This window comes from Halichondria panicea, chromosome 16 (assembly GCF_963675165.1).
Source record: "Halichondria panicea chromosome 16, odHalPani1.1, whole genome shotgun sequence".
Lineage (NCBI taxonomy): Eukaryota > Metazoa > Porifera > Demospongiae > Suberitida > Halichondriidae > Halichondria > Halichondria panicea.
Window position 1 is genome coordinate 1,209,072 of NC_087392.1, and position 18,440 is coordinate 1,227,511.

The following is an 18,440-nucleotide window of genomic DNA, read 5'->3' on the forward strand; positions in this document are numbered from 1 at the left end:
ATGAAATCATTAATTATTTTGCAAACCACAAGTAATAAATTTATTGGCACTGTTTATGTTTCTGGGGCGGGAATGTTCAATAAAAATAATACTGATGTAAAATGCAAAGTGCTAGTTTTACTGTTCTGTGAGGATGGTGTGGAAAAAGTAATGTTACTGAAACAGATGTATATTATTATACAAAGAAATGTAGAGATTAAATTAGTCAGTTTTACTGTCCTGTGTGGAGTGTGTGAGGTGTGTGGGGTGTGTGGAGTGTGTGGGGTGTGTGGAGTGCGGTGGAGAGGGGTGGGGAGATGATGATGATCCAGTTATTGACTCAGAATAACGTGAGGAGCTGGATGACAGCAACTCACTCACTAGTCCTACAAGTGGAGAAAGCAGAGGATTAAAAATGAATCTAAATGTCCATGCAACGCTCAAAGGTAGATACAACAAAGTGACTGACTTACTTGCACTCTCTGAAGCAATGCTTTCCTTCTCTTTTGAAAATGAATCTACTCCCTCCTGTAACAACAAAATACACATGTAATAAACTGTGGCTGGAAGAAAGTGAGCTCACCAAGGAGTATTGATGGCTGGTGGTTGGGAGAGCGCTGAAAGGGGCCAAAGTCGTGGTGGTTTGCTGAGGTAGAGATGGGTCCAGAGTTGTGGTCACTCTCACACGAGCCTGTAGCTGCTGCTTAGTGTGCTCCCTGAAAACAGAAAAAAACATACGATAAGTCCAGCTGACATACAATGTATAAATGCCAGCAAATTTAAATCCAATTTGAGTACAAGCACATTTACACAGATTACAAGTCTGAAAAAATGTAGTTGAATAGCCAACCAGCCATTTACCTCTGAAACTTTTCAGCTGCCAGCTCTGATTTTAGCCTCTGTACCTCCTCGTTCTTGACAGTTATTTCAGCTCTCATTGCCTTCAACTGCTCGCTAAGAGTCAACCTACACATAAACCATCACAATATTGATCACAACACCCCCAGAGGACGCACACACTCGCCTGTCTGCCTCGAGCCTTGCCAGTTGCTTCTGCAGGTGCTGTATCTCAGTCTCCCTCTCTTGCCCCGTCTGTTGAGACTGGAATTCCTTCCTTCGCTCGCCTGTCATCATGACCTGAAGGTTCTCCACATTCGTACGCTCTGTCTGCAGCTGTGAGGATGAACACGTGGTATAATGAATATGAATTAAGAGAGATCTACATTTGCAGTACGACACAACTGCTATATTGACAAGTAATCAGTAAGATACTTACTTGTTGCTTAACAAGGTCTCTTTCAGATTCTAGGTCTTGAATTCTCACTTGAACCTGATGGGAATATTAAAAACAATAAGCCTAAATGCGCTGATATACCTAACAGTCATTTCTTACCTGTTCATAGCTCATAGTCTGTGTTGTGATCTGTCTCTGTAGAGATTCCTTGGTCTTCTGTAGCTGGACACACAAGTCTCTGGTGGCCTCAATGTCACCCAGTAGGGCAGCCTACAAACACGCATAATTAAAGTACTGTATCTGTACACAAGTAAAGTTACTGTAGGCACAACTAAAAGACTGTACCAGTTACCTTCAGGTACTGTAGACACAATTAAGAGTTGCAACAGACTACCTAGCTTTTACTAAGCTTATGCTTTTTTAATACATTTCAGCTATGTATTTTGTACACCAGTATTAAACACATTATATGTCACAAACCACTACTACTAGTACCCACCTTCTCATCTTGAGCTTGTCTGAGTGCAGCATCATACTTGGTGAGGGAGTGTGTGAGGTTGGAGAGCTGGAGCTCGTACGACTGAAGTGACTGCATGTGTGTCTGGATCTCAGCTGCCTGTTGTCTTACCACATCCTCCAAGTGTTGCTTCTCCTGTGGAGTACCAAGGCAAGAACTGTCACTCACTAAAAGTGCAAGGCTTGCTACTCGAAATCTAGCTCTAAATCAAGGACACAGACTTGGTACATCGTATCCTAGGTGATGTCTGATGTCCAGTCTTCCCCCAGGCACTACTTATAATCTTACTTCCTCAGTTGATACACGTACACATAAAGCATCTTGATAATAATGTGCATGTGATACAGGCAATGAAATTGAAAAAGTTTGTGTAAGCTTGATAGTATTGAACTGAGCTAGCTACCTATACCATGAAGCCTGCAGTCAAATCTTGCTCTGTGCTTTCTATTCAAGGCTGTGGCTCAGAGGTAGAGGATCTGTAGTGATTACAGTTACAAGTAGACTAGGTAGTCTAGACTAAGTTCAGAGCTAGAGCTAGCTAGAGCTAGCTCAAACCAGCAAACTGCAGCTGCATAATATAGTGGTGGGCGGGTTATTTAAAGTGTATGGCTTCCAGCTAGGTAGCAGCTCATGTAGCGCGCTCTACACCTGTAACTGTTCTAACTGCATATTCTGAGGCTGTGAGAGCAAGCTTGCACTGATGTTCAAATGACTGTTTTGCTATTTTTTGCCTGGCTTATAACCAACCTCAGGCGAACTATAACATAATGGGTACGTCATGATGTCATCGATGTGGTACATGTAGTTGAAGGCAACATTCATTCTGTACAACATTCTTCCCCGAGTTTTAGCAAAATTAACAATTATGTTACCTGAGCAATTGTTGATAGTTCCAGCTTGGTGGCTGAGTTCTCTCCGAGGGACACCTGTACAGTGGAGTCTAGTTTGTCTGCCTCCTCACTGAGTGCTCGATAAGACTCAACCAACTCAGATTTCTCCCTTTCTTTGACTGCAATGGCCTCCTCTGCTCGTAGGAGGCTCTGGGCATACTCCTGGACCTTGAGGGAAAGGGACTCCTTCTCTGCAACTGTTCTCTGCAGCTCAGTGCGTACTGCCTGACACTCCTGGGGAGAGAATAGAAATGATTTTATAGTGCATTCATAATAGAAGTGGGTGGACACTAATAAGGGGATGTACATGTAGACACACAAAATTTGGCACACTCCCTTAGTAAGTGCATACATTTGAGGTGAGGTACACATGCATGCATGTACTGCATGCAATGTGCAGAAAGTGCAGTACCTGTGTCATGGTAGAGAGGTCATCTCTGAGTTGATTCCCCTCCCTGGCCAGAGTCTCACAATGACTCCGTAGCTCCCCAACCTCCTTGCCCCCTCCCTCAAGTTGTGAGCATAGCTTGGTCCTCTCCATCACCTTCTGTTCCAACTGTCCCTTTACATGAGCTGTTTCTCCCTCTAGCTGGGCCACCCTGCTCTGTGCCTCACTCAAAGACTTCTCTCTCTCTTCCATCTCTCGATTGAGACGTGCGATTGTCTCTGATTTCTCGTCCACTTCTGCCATAACAGCATCGTGGTCCTTGTCCAGAGAGCCCAAGGCATGACGGAGCTCAGCTATCTTGTCATCTCTTTCTCTCAGCTCATACTCAAGTTGGGCTGTACGGGTACACTACCTTGACAGCACTGAACACAATCAGTACATACTTGTAGCAAGTTCAACGACTCAAATTATACACACTAACTTCAAACAATGGTATTAACGTGGCACAATAACATCTGAACAGGTACATTTCAGAAATGTGTTTCAATAGGGAATTGGGAAAAGCTATAGAGGAATAGATAGGCTTAGTTGGAATGATGTTTTTCTTCTCTGTAATGCATAGTACCTGATACCAATAACCAAATAGCCTCCTCTTTAAACAGTGAATCCCTCAAAATATGACAGCTAGCACATACCAATCTTGCTGTTGAGTCTAGAGACACTCAACTTGGCCTCACTGACATCAGACACTTGTTTCTTCCTATCCCGCTGCTCAGTATGCCGTGACTTCTCTGCTGAGTCCAGCAGGGCCTGCAACTGGTTGGCCCTACAACGATGGCGAGAGACCTCAGCATTGGCAGTGGAGAGGGAAGTGCTGGAACTCTGTAGCTCAGCCTCGAGTGACTTAATCATGTCTTTCATGGTGCTAGCCCTCTCAGTCAACTCACCTCGCTCAGCACAGGCCTGCATAGGGAACAATCAGTCGTGCAGATATCAAAACTCTTACATGTATGTCTGATACTGTATCCATGGGATATAGTGGACATACAGTGTATATACATGTCATTTGTTATTAGCATAAGTACATGTATTATGTCACAACACCAACTGAATTGCCTATTGACATATAATGTACACACATAACTAAAATTAAGCTCTCACATCATCCAGTTGTAGTTGCAGCTCAGCACACCTGTCCTCAATAGACCTGAGGTCAGCTTGTTGGGAGTCCTGGAGACTCTTGAGTCGTGTCTTAAGGCTCTTGCTTTCTGCTCGTTGCTGTCTCATTTCCATCTGAGCATCGTCCCTCTCTCTCTCCAAGCGTCGTACCACTGAGGCTCCACCCACTGCTGGACCACGGGCCTGCTGACGAGCACGGGAGAGCTGATCACTAACCTGGAGAAGAAGTACAAGAATAGCTAGAGCAATACATGTAGCAATGTGTGCTGCAGACAGATACCAAGTTAACTGTACATGCACACACACACTGCGTAGCCATATGAAGAATACAGAATAAAAACTGACTGTGTGTGTGTGTGTGTGTTTGTGGGATTATTCAAGTTACAGTACCTGCTCATAGAGTAGTTTGAAGTTGTCCCTGTCCTCAGCTAGTGCTTTTGCCTCGGCTTGGATCTCAACCAGCTCAGTTTCGAACCCACCCACGGCCTGTTTTAGCTCATCTCTCTCTTTCGCAACTTGTCTCAACCCAGCTGTGTCACATGATTGACCCTCCACCTCTAGAAGACGTCTACGCAACTCCATCTCTGTGTTGAGGTGAAATAACCAGATAATTCTGTCTGTGCATTTCCCAGTCTAAAATTCATGTATGGTAGCTAGTAAACTACCATTCACTATTCTTTTGTGTTTTGCAATTTCTGGCCAGAAAGCAGTCTATACAATTTACTTGCCTTTTGAAGATGGAAAATCTAAAGAGCTCTCAGAGGAAGCTAGCAATAATAATATAAAGCCTCACCAGCTTGCTTGTGTTCCTGACACTGTGTGATGAGGTTCTCCCTCTCCTGAGTGAGTTTTTCCATCACATTGGCCACCTCCTGGGTTTCTCCTTCACTCGTGCCAAGGAGCTCAGCCATTCGACAGTTGTCAGAGTGGAGCTCCTCACTGTGTCGCGTTAGCTCAACTACCCTTGCCTCCAGGGAACCACGAATCTCTTTCATACCAGCTAGCTCACTCTGGAAACAAACAAAATAAGAGCACAGGCCTGTAAATGTGAACGTAGCATTAAAAACAGCAGTACAGCATTCATAATTTAAATAGCACAGATTAGATACTGCACTGTACGTATATGTATGCACTGATCTACTTAGACACTCACTCTGAGTTCTTTAACGGTGTCTGTGAGCTCTTCCTCGCTAGACCCCCTCTCAGATTCCATCTGTTTCACCAATCCCCCAATCTCCTGGAGCTCTGAGCAGATACGAGAGTTCTTATTGCTCAGTTCAGTCACTCGAGTCTCCGACTCTTCTTTGGCTAACTCGACACTGGACAGCTTCTTCTCCAGCTCGTGATTAGCTTGCTGTAGGAAATCTATCTGTATATTGAGATGAGCCACCATTCTCTCATTCGTTTCTCTTGCACCTACAGCCGCAAGTGCCTCTGGTGGTCGACCTCCCTTGAGTAATGAGGTAAGTCTTGCTATCTCCTCCTCTCTGTTCTCTAGTTGTTTCCTCATCGACTGAATTGATGCCTCCAGACTCTTTCTTTCATGCTCGCCCTGGCTGACAAGGGCCTGAAAATCTGCCATTCTCTGGTCTGCCACACTGAGGAGGTCAGCAATGTAGGGGTCTTGTGGAGGTAGTCTCATAGTAGGCATGCCTCTTGAATTGGGGAGGGTTGAATCGATCTCCATTCGCTGTCGTCTGAAAGGAATGTGCTTCTTTCGACCACCAGGAGTTTGAATAACAGCTTGAAAGTTTTTCTCTTGTAATTCGAGGATCTTATCAGTCTTGGCTTGGTTTTCTTTTTCCTGGGCCCTCAATCGTTGCATGTACTGAGTGTTAAGAAATTTTAGGTCAGAGTTTTCGTGGTCTATACGTCTTAAAGTGGCTTTCAAATCTTTAATTCTTGTCTCACTTGTTTCCTTCAGTTTGGGTAGTTGCTGATGTAACTCATTATTCTCCTTCACCAGACGAGCATTGTCAGTTCTGTAAGGCTCCACATGACGCTCCCATACATCCTGCACACACAAAATCAAAATCAAAGTTCCAACTATTAAAAATGGGTGTGTTTTATGCAAAAACAAGACGTTTTTTGTATCAAACGTACATATTGGATTGTATTGGATTTGTGGTGAATGTACAATGTACCTATGCATAATTATACCTTTTGCTCCTTGTTCTTTCCTAGCTGCAATTTGGCATTCTTCAAGCTCTCAGTGGTGTGCATGAGGTCAGCAAATAACTTCTCTACCAGTGGAAGGGAGTCTATCACCAAGGGCTGTCGGTAGCCCATCTGATCCAGACGCTTTCTCAAGCTAGTGAACTTTCTCTCTGTTGCCGTTGCCATCTTTGTATTTTCTCTTCAAAACAATGTGCACTTTCTAGAATAGGGAAAATTGAATGGGTAAAGGTCTTTAAAATACAACCGCCAATCACAAGTTTAGTGGGTAAGGATCGATGATCGTCAGATTGACAGTTAAAAATCAAGATGGCACGTAAGATGGCAGATGAAGTTCCCTTAACTTTTTACTTACCTGCTGGACTATTCCTTAAACCAGATGCTAGAATAACCATTCAAGTGAAGCTTCCGCAGATCAAAGTGTGTGGAATTTCCATCTCAAACTGGGAGGTCATGGAACGAATCAAAGAACTTGTCAAACCCGAAACATTCGTATCACTGAGAGTTATCCACTATTCAAGAGAGGTTATCAACTTTGAGGGGGATGTTGAGTCAGTGAGAGCAATGCGTAAAGTTGTCCTATTACTTCACAAGAAGGCAATTAAGTTGAGTGGATTTTCCGAGGTCCTGCGAGTGTCTGCAAAGCCCTATCAACAGTCGTATCCCACAAAGGAAAAATGGGAAGAATATTTTGAGGAGAGAGGCGTCGAATCATTTGAGAATGGACGGCCGGGGGAAAGAGCTGATACTGTTGTTCTAAAGGAACTCCCGGTAAAGTGGTTTGCCAGTCGAACGTCAGATGGTAAACCTTGCCCTCGGTTACTTTCACAGGCATTCCAAAAGTTTGGTGCAGTCAGGAAAGTTGGAATCTCTGACTATCACTCTCAGGCAAACACATTTGGACCAAGAGCTGAATCGATTAATTTCGACTGTTACATACAATATGAGAAGTATGCATCCTTCACTAATGCTATGTCTGGTCTGAAATCAATGAAGCTACTGCGACTGGAGGATGCAGGAAAAGAGTCGACCATACCCATGAGAGTGGACTTTGATCGAGGTGCTTATTTGAGTGATCGAAACATTCGTAAGAGACAGCGCGAGGAAGAGAGACAGAGAAAGGAGGCAGAAGAACAGGAGAAGAAAGAGCAGGAGAAGCAGAGAGAGCTTGAGCTCCAGAAAGAAGCTGAAAAGAGACGTGAGGAAGAAGTTCGGTTGGCACGGAGAGCCAAGAAACTGGAAGAGAAGAAAAAGAGAAAGGAACAGAGATCACTTCTTATTGGCCACCTAAAGTCCATTGCAGTGCGAAGGAAGCAAGAAGCTCAGAGGCTACTGTCTGTGTTACTGTCTGCAGCTGCAGAAGCAACGTGTGTTAAAGATTATGCTCTATATACCCCTGCTAAATTTAATATCGAGTACTTAGATTGAGACACCCTATTATCAGTATTTCAGTGCATGGTCATTGCATGTGCTTGTAGGTGGTACAGATGTCATATGAGGTCCATGCTTAGATTTGCTACATGTACGTATAATATCATGGTTATTGTGATGTGCATGTGTGCATTTGTAGGTATAACCTCGTCCCTAGGCCGAGTTGTCTCTAAAATAACGCTATCCGTTCTATTAAAAGAAAATCGGCCTGGGAACGAGGCTAGTAGGTACATAATACATAAATCATTGCAGGTACGAGGAGGAGGAACGCGAGCGAGATACACTGATGGAGAAGAAAAGAAAAGAGGAGACGATGAAGGAAGAAGAGGAGCTAAGAGACAAGCTGTTGAAGAATGTGCAGCAGCTGGAGCAGAGGAGGATGGAGGTTCAAAGAGAACTATTATTGAGGACACTACCTAGTGGGAAACAACGGAAATCAGCTAAAATTGCACCCAATAATGATTGATGCTATTGTTTTGTCCTCCTTGTGAAGATGTTCATGGGTCAGATAAGTAATTTTATTTGTGATCTTATGACCTTTACCAAAACACATTTGCAACATGGCTATAATTAGAACAAGACATTGATTCAACATAAAATGAATGGTGTAGTAATACATCTTTGCAGTTACAGCATGTGCATCTCAGAAAGAAAAAAGGGAACAGAACAGACTAGTTGTATTTATACTCAAAATAAGTCCAGAGAGAGTTATTTCTATGATCAGTAGCACTTGGCCAGTTGATTGAGGCACGGCTGAATCAGATGTCTGTACTCCACCAGGGCATAGTCTGAGGGCAGGGGAAGGCGGCTTAGTGTCCGTGACAACTCAGCATACAGCTGTCCAGAGTCTTCCGGGTACTGAGAGAAATACACACTATATTATTTACAGACTGTATAATTATATAGACACGCATCATAATACATACACGGCGTCATGTGAAAATGAACATGTACCTTAAGTGAAAGGACCAGTTTTGTGTAAGTAGCAGTTTTCTTGGCCATCTCTGCCTGACACAAACTGTGAGAGGGGAATGACAAACATAAGTACACAGCGCACGCACAAAGCTAGTCTTAGTTCAGGCAGCAGTCACCAAACTGTTTGCGTTACAAGGTGATACAACAAGACTCACGTTTCTTTGGGTGTGGAGCAGGGCAGCTGTCCAATCCTGTCGGCCAGAGTATTGAGACCCAGAATCAGCTCATCCAATAACTGACCAGAACCCTCGGCCAATTCCTCACTCTTTGAGATCAGCTGATCACCAATACTCAGGAAGTCCAAATAGACCGATCCCCCAGTGTCCCAGTTGGCAATACAGCTGTACCTATTCGAATCAGACAACACCTTCAGCATTTGGAGCAAGTCCTCGCTCACATCTGTGGAGTGGGTGTGGTCAGTCAATCACAATATAATAATAAGTGGTTTTAGCTTACCATTGATAATGGCATCAGCTGCAAGTTGTTGAACGATAACAGTGTGAGAATCATTCCATTGGCCAGCCTCCAGTAAGTGCCACGCCTCCAGCTCATAGTTATTCTCGTAGTGTGCCCTGAGGGCCTTAGCAGCAAACACCCACTCTCGGGCCACATGTAACTGCTCAATCACAAACACCTCCTGCTCAGAAAGCTCTTCACTGGAGGAGCAGTTTCGTGCTAGAAGCTCTCGGATTGCGTTCTCCATATGTGGAGGGTCGGAAATGTGTTGTAGAGGAAGCACCGCCCACTGCCACACACCCTCACGCTCCAACTGGGTAGAGAAACTGGTGTGTAGCTGTGCCTGTCGTATGGATTCCATGTGAGTGTAGCCCAGTGCCGTGAAAACAGACCATAGCAGCCAACTGTCAAATAAACAACAGACAGTTACGCATACACAAACTCAGATCTATAGCTTATTATGGATCTTTCTGGTTTAGCTACGTTAACAGGAACACCAGAATTTCAAATTTTTAAGCCGAATTTTTATAGCCCCCAAAACTTCTTAGCTAGAAAAATAACTACAAGCAAGGCAAGATGTGCACCGTACCTAATCCCATAGTCGAGGTGATGAGGTACTGATGAGGAGGGGTCGAGAGTCTGCTCCAGACTGTGGTCTTGCTGGCAGTACAGCTGAAGGAGGTGGAAGCATGTATCCGAGGGGAGATGCATGTTACAATGGGTGTGGCCTGACTCCAAGTACGGAGGTTGAGGGCAAGCAGCATTCGGATTGTCACCCTGCAGAAAGACACATATGTTGTAAAATACAGTTTACCGTATACAGATGTATTTTCCACATATGTACTGCATGCGCATACATACATGTAATCCACAATGCCAATAGTAATGTGCTGATCAAGTAAGAACTATGTACCTGGAAAGAGTTGAAGTAGCTGGATACAGCAGAGGAGACACTTGAGGAAGGGGCAACCACATAACACAAGTGGAGGGCCAATGCTCTCTTCCAATCCAGGTCCTTGCACACCTTCACCACTCTTGCCACCTCCGAGGTGTCTCTTCTCCTGTCCATAGACAGCTCCCAGACTAGCTCACCAGACAAGAGCACATACAGTTTCAGTCGCTCGGGGTCAATGTGTCGATCTGTACCGTGTCTCTTCCACTCTTCCAGCTGCTTCCGTATGTATACCCTGAGGTAGGGAAATCAGACTTAGCACTGTAGCTACATGTTATGATCTAAGCTTATAGTATGATTGTATACCAGTATAATAATGAACCAGAGTGGCTGGCCTGCCACACATAAACATCGTGATAGTCAGGCAGTTTGAACAAGGACTTACTATACATTTTTAGAAAAAGTTTATAGCGTACTACTATAATTTTTAGCTCAACACACGGTAAGCTAGTACCTGTTGACAATGGTGTTCTGAGTGGCCTGACTGAGGAGGAGGGCTAGTCGGTAGTCTCCCTTCTCGTGGGCAAGGTGACATGCTTCACTCAGCTGCTGTCCAGCAACAAGGCTAAACAACGTCTTCAGGTAGTTCTCCTGCAGAATAACGTGTTAACAATAATAACGATATAACTGATGACTGCCATTTCTTGTTTCAAACTTACTGCATCAGAATCTCTGCTTGTTGCTTCACTGTTGGTGCTCTTCAGCCACTTGTAAACATTCCGCTTTCGAGCCACGACTACCTCATACGACTCTGGATCTGAGAGAGAGAGAATATTACCATCATAATTACACACATGTACATGTAGCTATACACGCACACACTAGTCTCACAATGCACACACCCTCACAACACCACACACCCTCACAATGCACACACCCTCACAATGCACACACCCTCACAACACCACACACCAGTCTCACAATACACACACCCTCACAACACACACACAACTCACCAGGGTCACAATCACCCGGCAAGTCCCCCCAAAGAGCCACGGCTAATTCCAGAGCCCTCTTGAGTTGTTCCGCAGCCTGACTGTCTGTAGGCGTGGCCTGTACGAGATCTGTTAGTGCGTGGAGGAGTCTGCTGCCCGAAGTGGGAGTGGCTTGTGTGGGGTTGGCAGAGAACTGAGTGTGACTGAGTTGAACCTCCAGAAATTTTGTATAGTATGCCTGCAATTTGAAAATACAAGTACACTTATATGTCATTTAGCCAGACATGCAGAGTACACGTACGCTAGATAACAAACATACATACGTATACAAGTACAACACTCATTACACGCATGCACACACACACATAGGCACACACTCACTGAGGTGTCCTGGCTACCCTCCGTCACAGCCACCCTCTCCACCACGGCCCTCACTGGTAGTCCACTACTCGCTGACACAGGACGTCCAAATCCACCAAACATACTCCCAGAATGAACTTGAGAACGAGACAGCTGAACACCGGAATGAGACAGACTCCAGTGTGGTCCCCATCCCACGCGAAACGATTTCCCCATAAACAGCCCCAAATCAGCGATGCGGCGTTCTCGTCCCTTCACTATACTGTCTTTATAAGGAACCAACGTCTGGAGGCCCTGATTGGCCAGCAGTACTGAAGATTGTGCTTGTAGTACTGAAGCTGGAGGGGTGTGGTTTACATTCACTGTCCGTTGAGCAAGGGGTGTGGTTTGTGGTATAAGGGGGGTGATCCGTTGAGGTCCCCTCAGTAAGCCCTGTCGGCCCAGTTGAAGAGGTGGAGTCTGAGATCGTTTTGGGGGTTCTTCTTGTCCAAAGAATGACGCCTTCATAACTTGCACCCTGTGAGTACGCACTCCCATGGTAGCCGCCAACTGCTGGGACATTGGAAGTGGGTGTGGTTTATACGAGTCGGCCACGCCTATTGCATCCTCAAACCCATCATCGTCTGACATGTCCTCATCTTGATCGGTACGCATTACTGTAGTGGTAGGTTGACGAGGTGCAAGGACAGGTCTCACCGGCTGCACTGTCACCGTGGCAGCAGTGGTCGGCTGTTTGCTGCCCTCCTGTGACAGTACAATCAATGATAACAAAGACATTATAATAATAATACAGTGAAACCGGTCTATTGTGGTCAGATCAGCCTATAAATAGGCCACCTGCTATACTAGTAGTCAGGTTTAATAGAGCCCCAAGTCTCCATAGCATGTGTTTAAACCTGTGATAGCCGGCCACCTCTTTATTACACTGTTTCAATTGGCTTCCCCATTGGTGACCACTATAGACAAGTTTCACTGTACACAAATTTTATACTGATACACAGAATCACATAATTATGTGAAACACACACAAAAACAGCAGTTACAGTGGCTATTAAATGGTAAAAATTGAAGTGAATTTTAGAAAAACAGATTTCTTTATTCTAGTCTATAAATGTTGCAATGGTAAAGTTACCAGGTCATGTGATCAACCACACACCTGAGTCTTTAGCTTCTTGACTCCGCCCACATCCTGTCCATTCTCATCGTCGGATTCATCGTCAGCCACCAGCTTGTACTTGGAGAAATGGCTCACCTGTACACAAACAAAATGAGTGAGTGGGCGTCATGTCAGGCATATTTTAGAAACTACCGTATAGCGCGAAATTTTCGAGGGGCTTAATTTTCGCGGATTTCGTGGGTTAGAATTCTACACGAAAATTAAAGTCCACAAAAGTGTTCTTTAATTAGAATTACCTGCTATCATGCAAAGATTTAAAGGCGTGGCTTCCGGTAAGCAGTCATTCCGCAAACATTGTGCAACGAAATGGTTTTTAGAGGCCAATCCACGAAATATAAGTGCCTCGAAAATTTCGCGCTCTACGGTATATAGACAGCCCAAACGTGCAGAATATTAGTGTCCTGTACATGTACACTGTATAATATAAAGTTGCAGTAGATGTATGGGGTGCCGTTTGTGTGAAAATATTCACATGTGACAAAAGCACCTGGTGTTAGCAAAAGCATGAGGGTATTTTGTAAAAGCACGAGGGTATTTTAGCACAGTAAGATGCTTATCAACAAACACAATGTACCCTGTCATATAAAGCAACCCATATCAAAGCTCACCTCAAACCGACACACTCCAGAGTTGGGATCGTAGCCTAGAAACGTGGCACCGATCTTGTCAGTCATTCTCTCCAGTTTGTTTACATATCCCATCTTCTCAATCCTGTCTGGATCTTTGATAGGCTCTCGAGTGCTCTTGTCCACGGGCCAGTTCCCCTCCAGGCTCACCACCGCCTTCTTGTTGAGCCCCTCCCCCTCCAGAGGTTTCTTCCTGTCGTCAGGGTACACCACCACCTCTTTGGAGTCGATTGTCACTGCAGATAGAGTTAAGACACGATAATTCATTTACATATTTAGTCTAGAATATCCATGAAGTGGTATTGGCAGGTCTGTAAATCATCAATCTATCAGTTCAAACTAGACATTTGTTATTTTGTAGAACAGCTAATACACTAACTTATTATGACTACATGTACACTTACTCGAGTGGGCTTACACATGTATAGAAAAATCATTGAAATAGATTATCCAAACTCGCCACTCCCCAAAGACACTACCCTGTGGTAGTGTGATACTAGTACTCACCGATCTGTTCCAGGTTCATCCCGTACACGTCAGTGAGTCCAGGAAAATGAATTTCTCCGTAGCTCTGTCTACCAATAGTGAAGTTCTGGACAAGGCAGGTGGAGCCTGTTGCTATGGAGTCTAGTTCATCCAATGGAGGGATGGTATGGTATCCAAGGGGAAGAGTGACAGCACATCGTCTGAAGGGACCAAATATCAACACATTTTAATTCAAGATAATTCCGGGGGTCAAAACATTCATGTTGAGCAAAATTTAGTCAGTAAGTGGATATTATTTTTGTGGTTGCTGCTTGCACTGCAGGTAAAGTGGTCAATAATTGCTTCATAATATTTGTGCTCAGAGATTCAACCACGAACTTGTTTGCCCCTCCCCCCGAAATTACCTGCTATATTGGCAACCACTTAGTAAAATGTAACATTCTCACCTTGGCCTGAGGGGTGAGCGTGTCAGTGACCCTGTGTCCGAGCGAGACCCGGCGGGGGAAATTCCCTTTGCGGGTGTGGATGTGTCTGTTGGTGACGCTCCCACACTGAGGGGCGTGGCAATCGCACTAGTAGTGGGTGTGGTCCGAGGCCTGCAGTGTGAGCACAATAAACATACTATACACAATAAGTATTCTTTGTGTACCTGATAGGAACTGGTTTTTCGAGGGGTGTGGCCAGGAGTGAGGTTTGGGGGCTGCTCATACTGACATCCTGCTGATGCAGCGTGGAAATAGTGGGAGTTGGTCGGAATGCAGCCGTACGAGAAGAAAAGGGTGTGGCCTCTACCACCGGTGTATCAGGAAGGGGAGGTGGTGTTGACTCTAACAGAGGCTGAAAAACATGGAAGTATCTTAATTAAATCGGCACTACCATCCAAAACTAACCTTTGATGGTTTTGGCTTCATCCTAAGGGTCTTGATACTGCGAGGCACAAAGGTCTCCCCGCTTCCTCCAGCCATTGATGATGCGTTGGAATCATCAAGTCCGTCAAAGAGCTGCAGCTTCTGTTGATGTCTCATTGGAGAGTTCAAAGACTTTGGCTTGAGTCTCGGAGATGGACGCATGTTGACCTTGTAGTGCGGAGAGTGGGTGGGTGTGGCTTTAGATAGAACAGGGGTGGAGCCTTCCTTGCTCTTACGTTTGGCAGCGTCCTAAAAAGTAAATAATTACAGGTGGTTTGAGTATTACAGCCTCATTTCCAGCACAATTATAACTGATAGTAGGCGAACAATTAAGATGACAAATACAGTGTTTTTAATAGGTACAACAACAGAGTAATCTTTTTGTATGTTACCTAGTGCTACATTCAGCTTGGGAACAAGGCTAGATAGGCCTACAAAAACAGAGCAGAGCAGTAGAGACTTACTGATAGGGCACTTCGGAAGAGAGGGGAGTCACCAAATGGAGAGTTAGCTAGGTTCTCTAGTTGCTGATTGAGATGGGCCTGCTGCTGTTGGAGGGACACACTCTGGAGGGAGGATTGGCCCCTACATACGGAGAAATACACAATGGCTAACAACAAGCACACTTGAGGAGGTTATACATGTACACACAAGCGTTTCCATGACAAATATCAAATAGAACATTCCTGTGTGTTCCTGGCAACATAAGCATAACAGCTTCCATACATACAACATTCATCACACTCACATGCTTGTGTTTTGTACTCCTCCGAGTGTTCCCATCCCAACACCCAGTCCAGTACCATAGCCCATTCCCAGACCTCCTCTATTGAGATTACCAGCTCCAAGACCGTACTGGCCACCCATACCCAGTCCAGTGCCCAGACCACTGCCGAAGTTGGTATTGCCACCAATACCTGCAAGAATAAAAAATGAAAGGAACATCTTTTCCATATATGTACGTAAGTGATAGAGCTACGTGTAAAGAAAATGTTGAATGGTGAAAGGTACGTAGCTTCTTGGCACAACATCCCGTTTCCCCAGAAAAACTCAGTGTGTACACATTTGACATACCTCCTCCTAAAGATAGCCCACCTCCTCCTAGGCCAGTCTGTCCCATGCCTAGAGAGAGACCCCCTCCCAGGGTAGACATGGTTCCTAGTGGCTTGTTGAACAGAGATCCAGCTTGACTTGATTGTAGACTAGTGCCGAGTCCAGTGACTCCTCCTCGGCTAAATAGACTACCTCCCCCAAGGCCAGTAGTTCCTAGTCCACCGAGCCCACCTGCTTGACTCACTTGGTTGAACATACCACCTCCAGCTAGGATGCAAAATGACAGCATTTATACATAAAGTATGAACAAAATGATTGTGCCTACTATAACGTAATAAGGCGATACTAAAAATATTCAGACACAAAACTATACATGGTGTTACATACATGTAATGTCCATCCAAGTGTCACATATTTAGAGGGTCACCAATAATTATACGGTAATAGTCATCGAATGTGTACGCACACGCTCACCTGTATTTCCGAGTCCACCCAGTGTGTTGGTGTTACTGAATAGCCCTCCTCCTCCCAGCTGCTGCTGTTGCTGCGAGAAGAGTCCTCCACCGGTAGAGGTGATAGTACCCAGCCCTCCAAGTGTCGGCTGTTGGGAGCTCTGACTAAACAAACCACCACCACCACCAAGACCTGACAGAGAAGAGATCAGGTGATACTCTGTACTACGGATAACTCACTAACCTCCTACTAACGGCTTGCTCTGTCCAAAAATGGATCCTCCTCCTAGTCCTCCTGCGTGATAAAATCAACAGTTAAATTTATAGCTCATCCTACAATGAACACATGCAGGGGCATACATTTAACACTTAGCCTCTATAATTATGTACCGTACAGCGGGTAATTTTTTTCGTATTTATTTATTTTTAAATATTTAGTATCTTAAATATTCGTACAGCTCAGGATAGTGACGTTGAATCTATTGCGGTAGAATAATTTCGTAGTTTTAATTGATGCTCTACAATACGAAATATACAAAAATTTCCACCATATGAAAATAACCCGCTATACGGATTAGTATCCAAACCCTAACCCTCACCTGCTCCTAAGCCACCAGCCTGTGCTCCCATGAGCCCTCCCCCCAGACTCAGCCCAGTGCCCAGCCCTCCTCCGCCGCTGGAACCTTTACGACCGGCTTGGTAGTCAGATATACGAATCTCCTACAGTGATTGTTGAACATTTTTAAAATACAGCAAAAGACAAGGGCTTGTGAATGCTATACCTCAGTACCACATGTGTATGTCTCAAATGTTAACTATTAAAATAACAGCATAAGAACAAGAGTTTGTGAATAACTCGCTATGCTACAAGAATATGCACATCTATGCACAATTAAGGTAGCTTGATTATTGATCAAGTTGCTTACCTCAAGGCTCTGTGTTTCATACTGCTTCATTGCACTGATGCAGTAAAGCTTGGTGGCGACTGAGTGATTAACGCCGTTTTTACTTATAGTATCTGTTCCTGGCATTGGTTCAAACTTGACACTCATGCCTGTCCCCAGACCTCCTCCTAGACCACCACCCAGGCCGGTACTAAGACCACCCAAGCCTGCAACAAAAAAACTTGTATTGAAAACGCCTTGGTCTAATAAATGTACACACAACAAGAATGATCTCCAACGAATAAGTACACTGATCATTATTGATGTGAGTTGCATGGTTTACAGTATGCATTAGCTTTTTATGCACCTTTGTTTCCAAATAGACCGCCTCCTGAGGTACCCCCCAAGCCAGAAACAGTGCTCTGTTGTCGGCTAAAGAGGCCACCAGTAGCAGGTGTGGCCTGTGGCTGTGAGAACAACCCTCCACCACCGCCACCTAAAAGACCACCACCACCAAGTCCACCAGTGGACACGCCCCCCAGAGAGGGGGAATTCCCAAAGATACTACCTCCACCGAAACTCTTTTGTTGATTTAGACCTCCTCCTAAGAGATATAAAAAATCAAGAAGTAAAGGAATTAAACGTGTGCTATTTCTATTCAACATACCCTGAGGGGTTTGGAAGAGACCTCCCCCCGTGTTTCCAGCACCAAACAGGCCACCCCCAGTTTGAGCAGCTGGGGTTTGTTGGCCCATAGATTGCTGACCAAAGAGTCCACCTTGTAGGGAAACACACACGTACACGTTACGTTAAGAGGTGGACTCTTCACAATCAATGACAGCCTACCTCCTGTGCTCTGTGTAGCTCCCCCACTAAACAGTCCGCCGGGTTTTGTGGCAAACAATCCTCCACCAGTCCCACCTAAACCACCACCACCTACGGATAATGATAATAATGATGTAAATCCAATTATTGTTATTTACACATACACTTACCGAGACCTCTGCCCAGTCCACCCAGTCCACCCTGGGGAGTATTGAACAAGCTACCTCGACCAAGCCCTCCTGAGCAATGTACATTCATAAAGGAATAGTAAAACACCTAACAATACATACAGGACAATACAGTTAACTTGTAGCCATGCTTGCACCCTACCCCCTTTCATGTGCTTGTGATCCCCATGAATGAAGCTTACCTTGCATAATTATTTCAGATGATCAAGTAGTTTAAAGACACCAGATTTGCTTGATTTTATACTGTTTAGAGCTTAGGAATGAGTCATCAATGAGTAGCTATCTTTAGAGACCGAGGTAGTACTATCTGATGACTAGGCTGCTAGGTGCAGAGTGGACCAGTTCCAACTGGAAACACCACGTGGTGGCC

At 44.8% G+C, this 18,440-nt stretch overlaps 3 protein-coding genes across 4 annotated transcripts; 1 reads left to right on the forward strand and 2 right to left on the reverse strand.

Moving 5' to 3' along the window:
- Positions 1 to 25: 25 nt before the first annotated feature.
- LOC135350212 (centrosomal protein of 135 kDa-like) lies at positions 26 to 6,574 on the reverse strand. The gene is made up of 16 exons (XM_064548945.1): positions 6,348 to 6,574; positions 5,341 to 6,201; positions 4,981 to 5,197; positions 4,578 to 4,771; positions 4,170 to 4,403; positions 3,704 to 3,971; positions 3,033 to 3,403; positions 2,603 to 2,854; positions 1,713 to 1,865; positions 1,373 to 1,483; positions 1,256 to 1,309; positions 1,004 to 1,152; positions 841 to 945; positions 563 to 695; positions 453 to 507; positions 26 to 365 (listed from the first exon to the last, which is right to left on the reverse strand). The coding sequence occupies exons 1-16, from the start codon at positions 6,528 to 6,530 to the stop codon at positions 202 to 204; spliced, it is 3,504 nt and encodes a 1,167-aa protein (XP_064405015.1). The 5' UTR covers positions 6,531 to 6,574; the 3' UTR covers positions 26 to 201.
- A 66-nt stretch (positions 6,575 to 6,640) lies between these two features.
- LOC135350243 (A-kinase anchor protein 17A-like) lies at positions 6,641 to 8,372 on the forward strand. Its single transcript, XM_064548982.1, has 2 exons — positions 6,641 to 7,729; positions 8,046 to 8,372. The coding sequence occupies exons 1-2, from the start codon at positions 6,672 to 6,674 to the stop codon at positions 8,257 to 8,259; spliced, it is 1,272 nt and encodes a 423-aa protein (XP_064405052.1). The 5' UTR covers positions 6,641 to 6,671; the 3' UTR covers positions 8,260 to 8,372.
- On the reverse strand, positions 8,344 to 18,431 carry LOC135350208 (nuclear pore complex protein Nup98-Nup96-like). 2 transcript variants are annotated; one of them, XM_064548940.1, is made up of 28 exons: positions 18,253 to 18,431; positions 18,053 to 18,121; positions 17,904 to 17,993; positions 17,725 to 17,835; positions 17,425 to 17,661; positions 17,100 to 17,284; positions 16,776 to 16,893; positions 16,418 to 16,465; positions 16,196 to 16,366; positions 15,743 to 15,988; positions 15,417 to 15,585; positions 15,133 to 15,253; positions 14,651 to 14,917; positions 14,410 to 14,597; positions 14,207 to 14,356; positions 13,782 to 13,960; positions 13,257 to 13,510; positions 12,628 to 12,723; positions 11,493 to 12,215; positions 11,133 to 11,349; positions 10,836 to 10,933; positions 10,631 to 10,767; positions 10,138 to 10,411; positions 9,814 to 10,001; positions 9,225 to 9,628; positions 8,924 to 9,167; positions 8,748 to 8,811; positions 8,344 to 8,651 (listed from the first exon to the last, which is right to left on the reverse strand). In XM_064548940.1, exons 1-28 carry the CDS (start codon positions 18,257 to 18,259, stop codon positions 8,514 to 8,516), a joined length of 5,193 nt encoding a protein of 1,730 aa, XP_064405010.1. In that variant the 5' UTR covers positions 18,260 to 18,431; the 3' UTR covers positions 8,344 to 8,513. The 2 variants fall into 2 exon arrangements, with proteins under 2 accessions (XP_064405010.1, XP_064405009.1); XM_064548939.1 differs by having other exon boundaries at positions 16,418 to 16,468; positions 16,773 to 16,893.
- Positions 18,432 to 18,440: the final 9 nt, after the last annotated feature.

Excerpts from the sequence above, each read along its gene's own strand:
- LOC135350243 (XM_064548982.1), top strand. The coding sequence starts at position 6,672 with ATGGCACGTAAGATGGCAGATGAAGTTCCCTTAACTTTTTACTTACCT. Across the intron at positions 7,730-8,045 it reads TCTGCAGCTGCAGAAGCAAC|GTACGAGGAGGAGGAACGCG; the intron begins GTGTGTTAAAGA and ends AAATCATTGCAG.
- LOC135350212 (XM_064548945.1), bottom strand. The coding sequence starts at position 6,530 with ATGGCAACGGCAACAGAGAGAAAGTTCACTAGCTTGAGAAAGCGTCTG. Across the intron at positions 2,855-3,032 it reads ACCTCTCTACCATGACACAG|GAGTGTCAGGCAGTACGCAC; the intron begins GTACTGCACTTT and ends TTCTCTCCCCAG. Across the intron at positions 1,484-1,712 it reads GACAAGCTCAAGATGAGAAG|GCTGCCCTACTGGGTGACAT; the intron begins GTGGGTACTAGT and ends GCGTGTTTGTAG.
- LOC135350208 (XM_064548939.1), bottom strand. Across the intron at positions 17,285-17,424 it reads CGGTCTATTTGGAAACAAAG|GCTTGGGTGGTCTTAGTACC; the intron begins GTGCATAAAAAG and ends TTTTTGTTGCAG. Across the intron at positions 15,989-16,195 it reads GGGTGGACTCGGAAATACAG|CTGGAGGTGGTATGTTCAAC; the intron begins GTGAGCGTGTGC and ends TTTGCATCCTAG.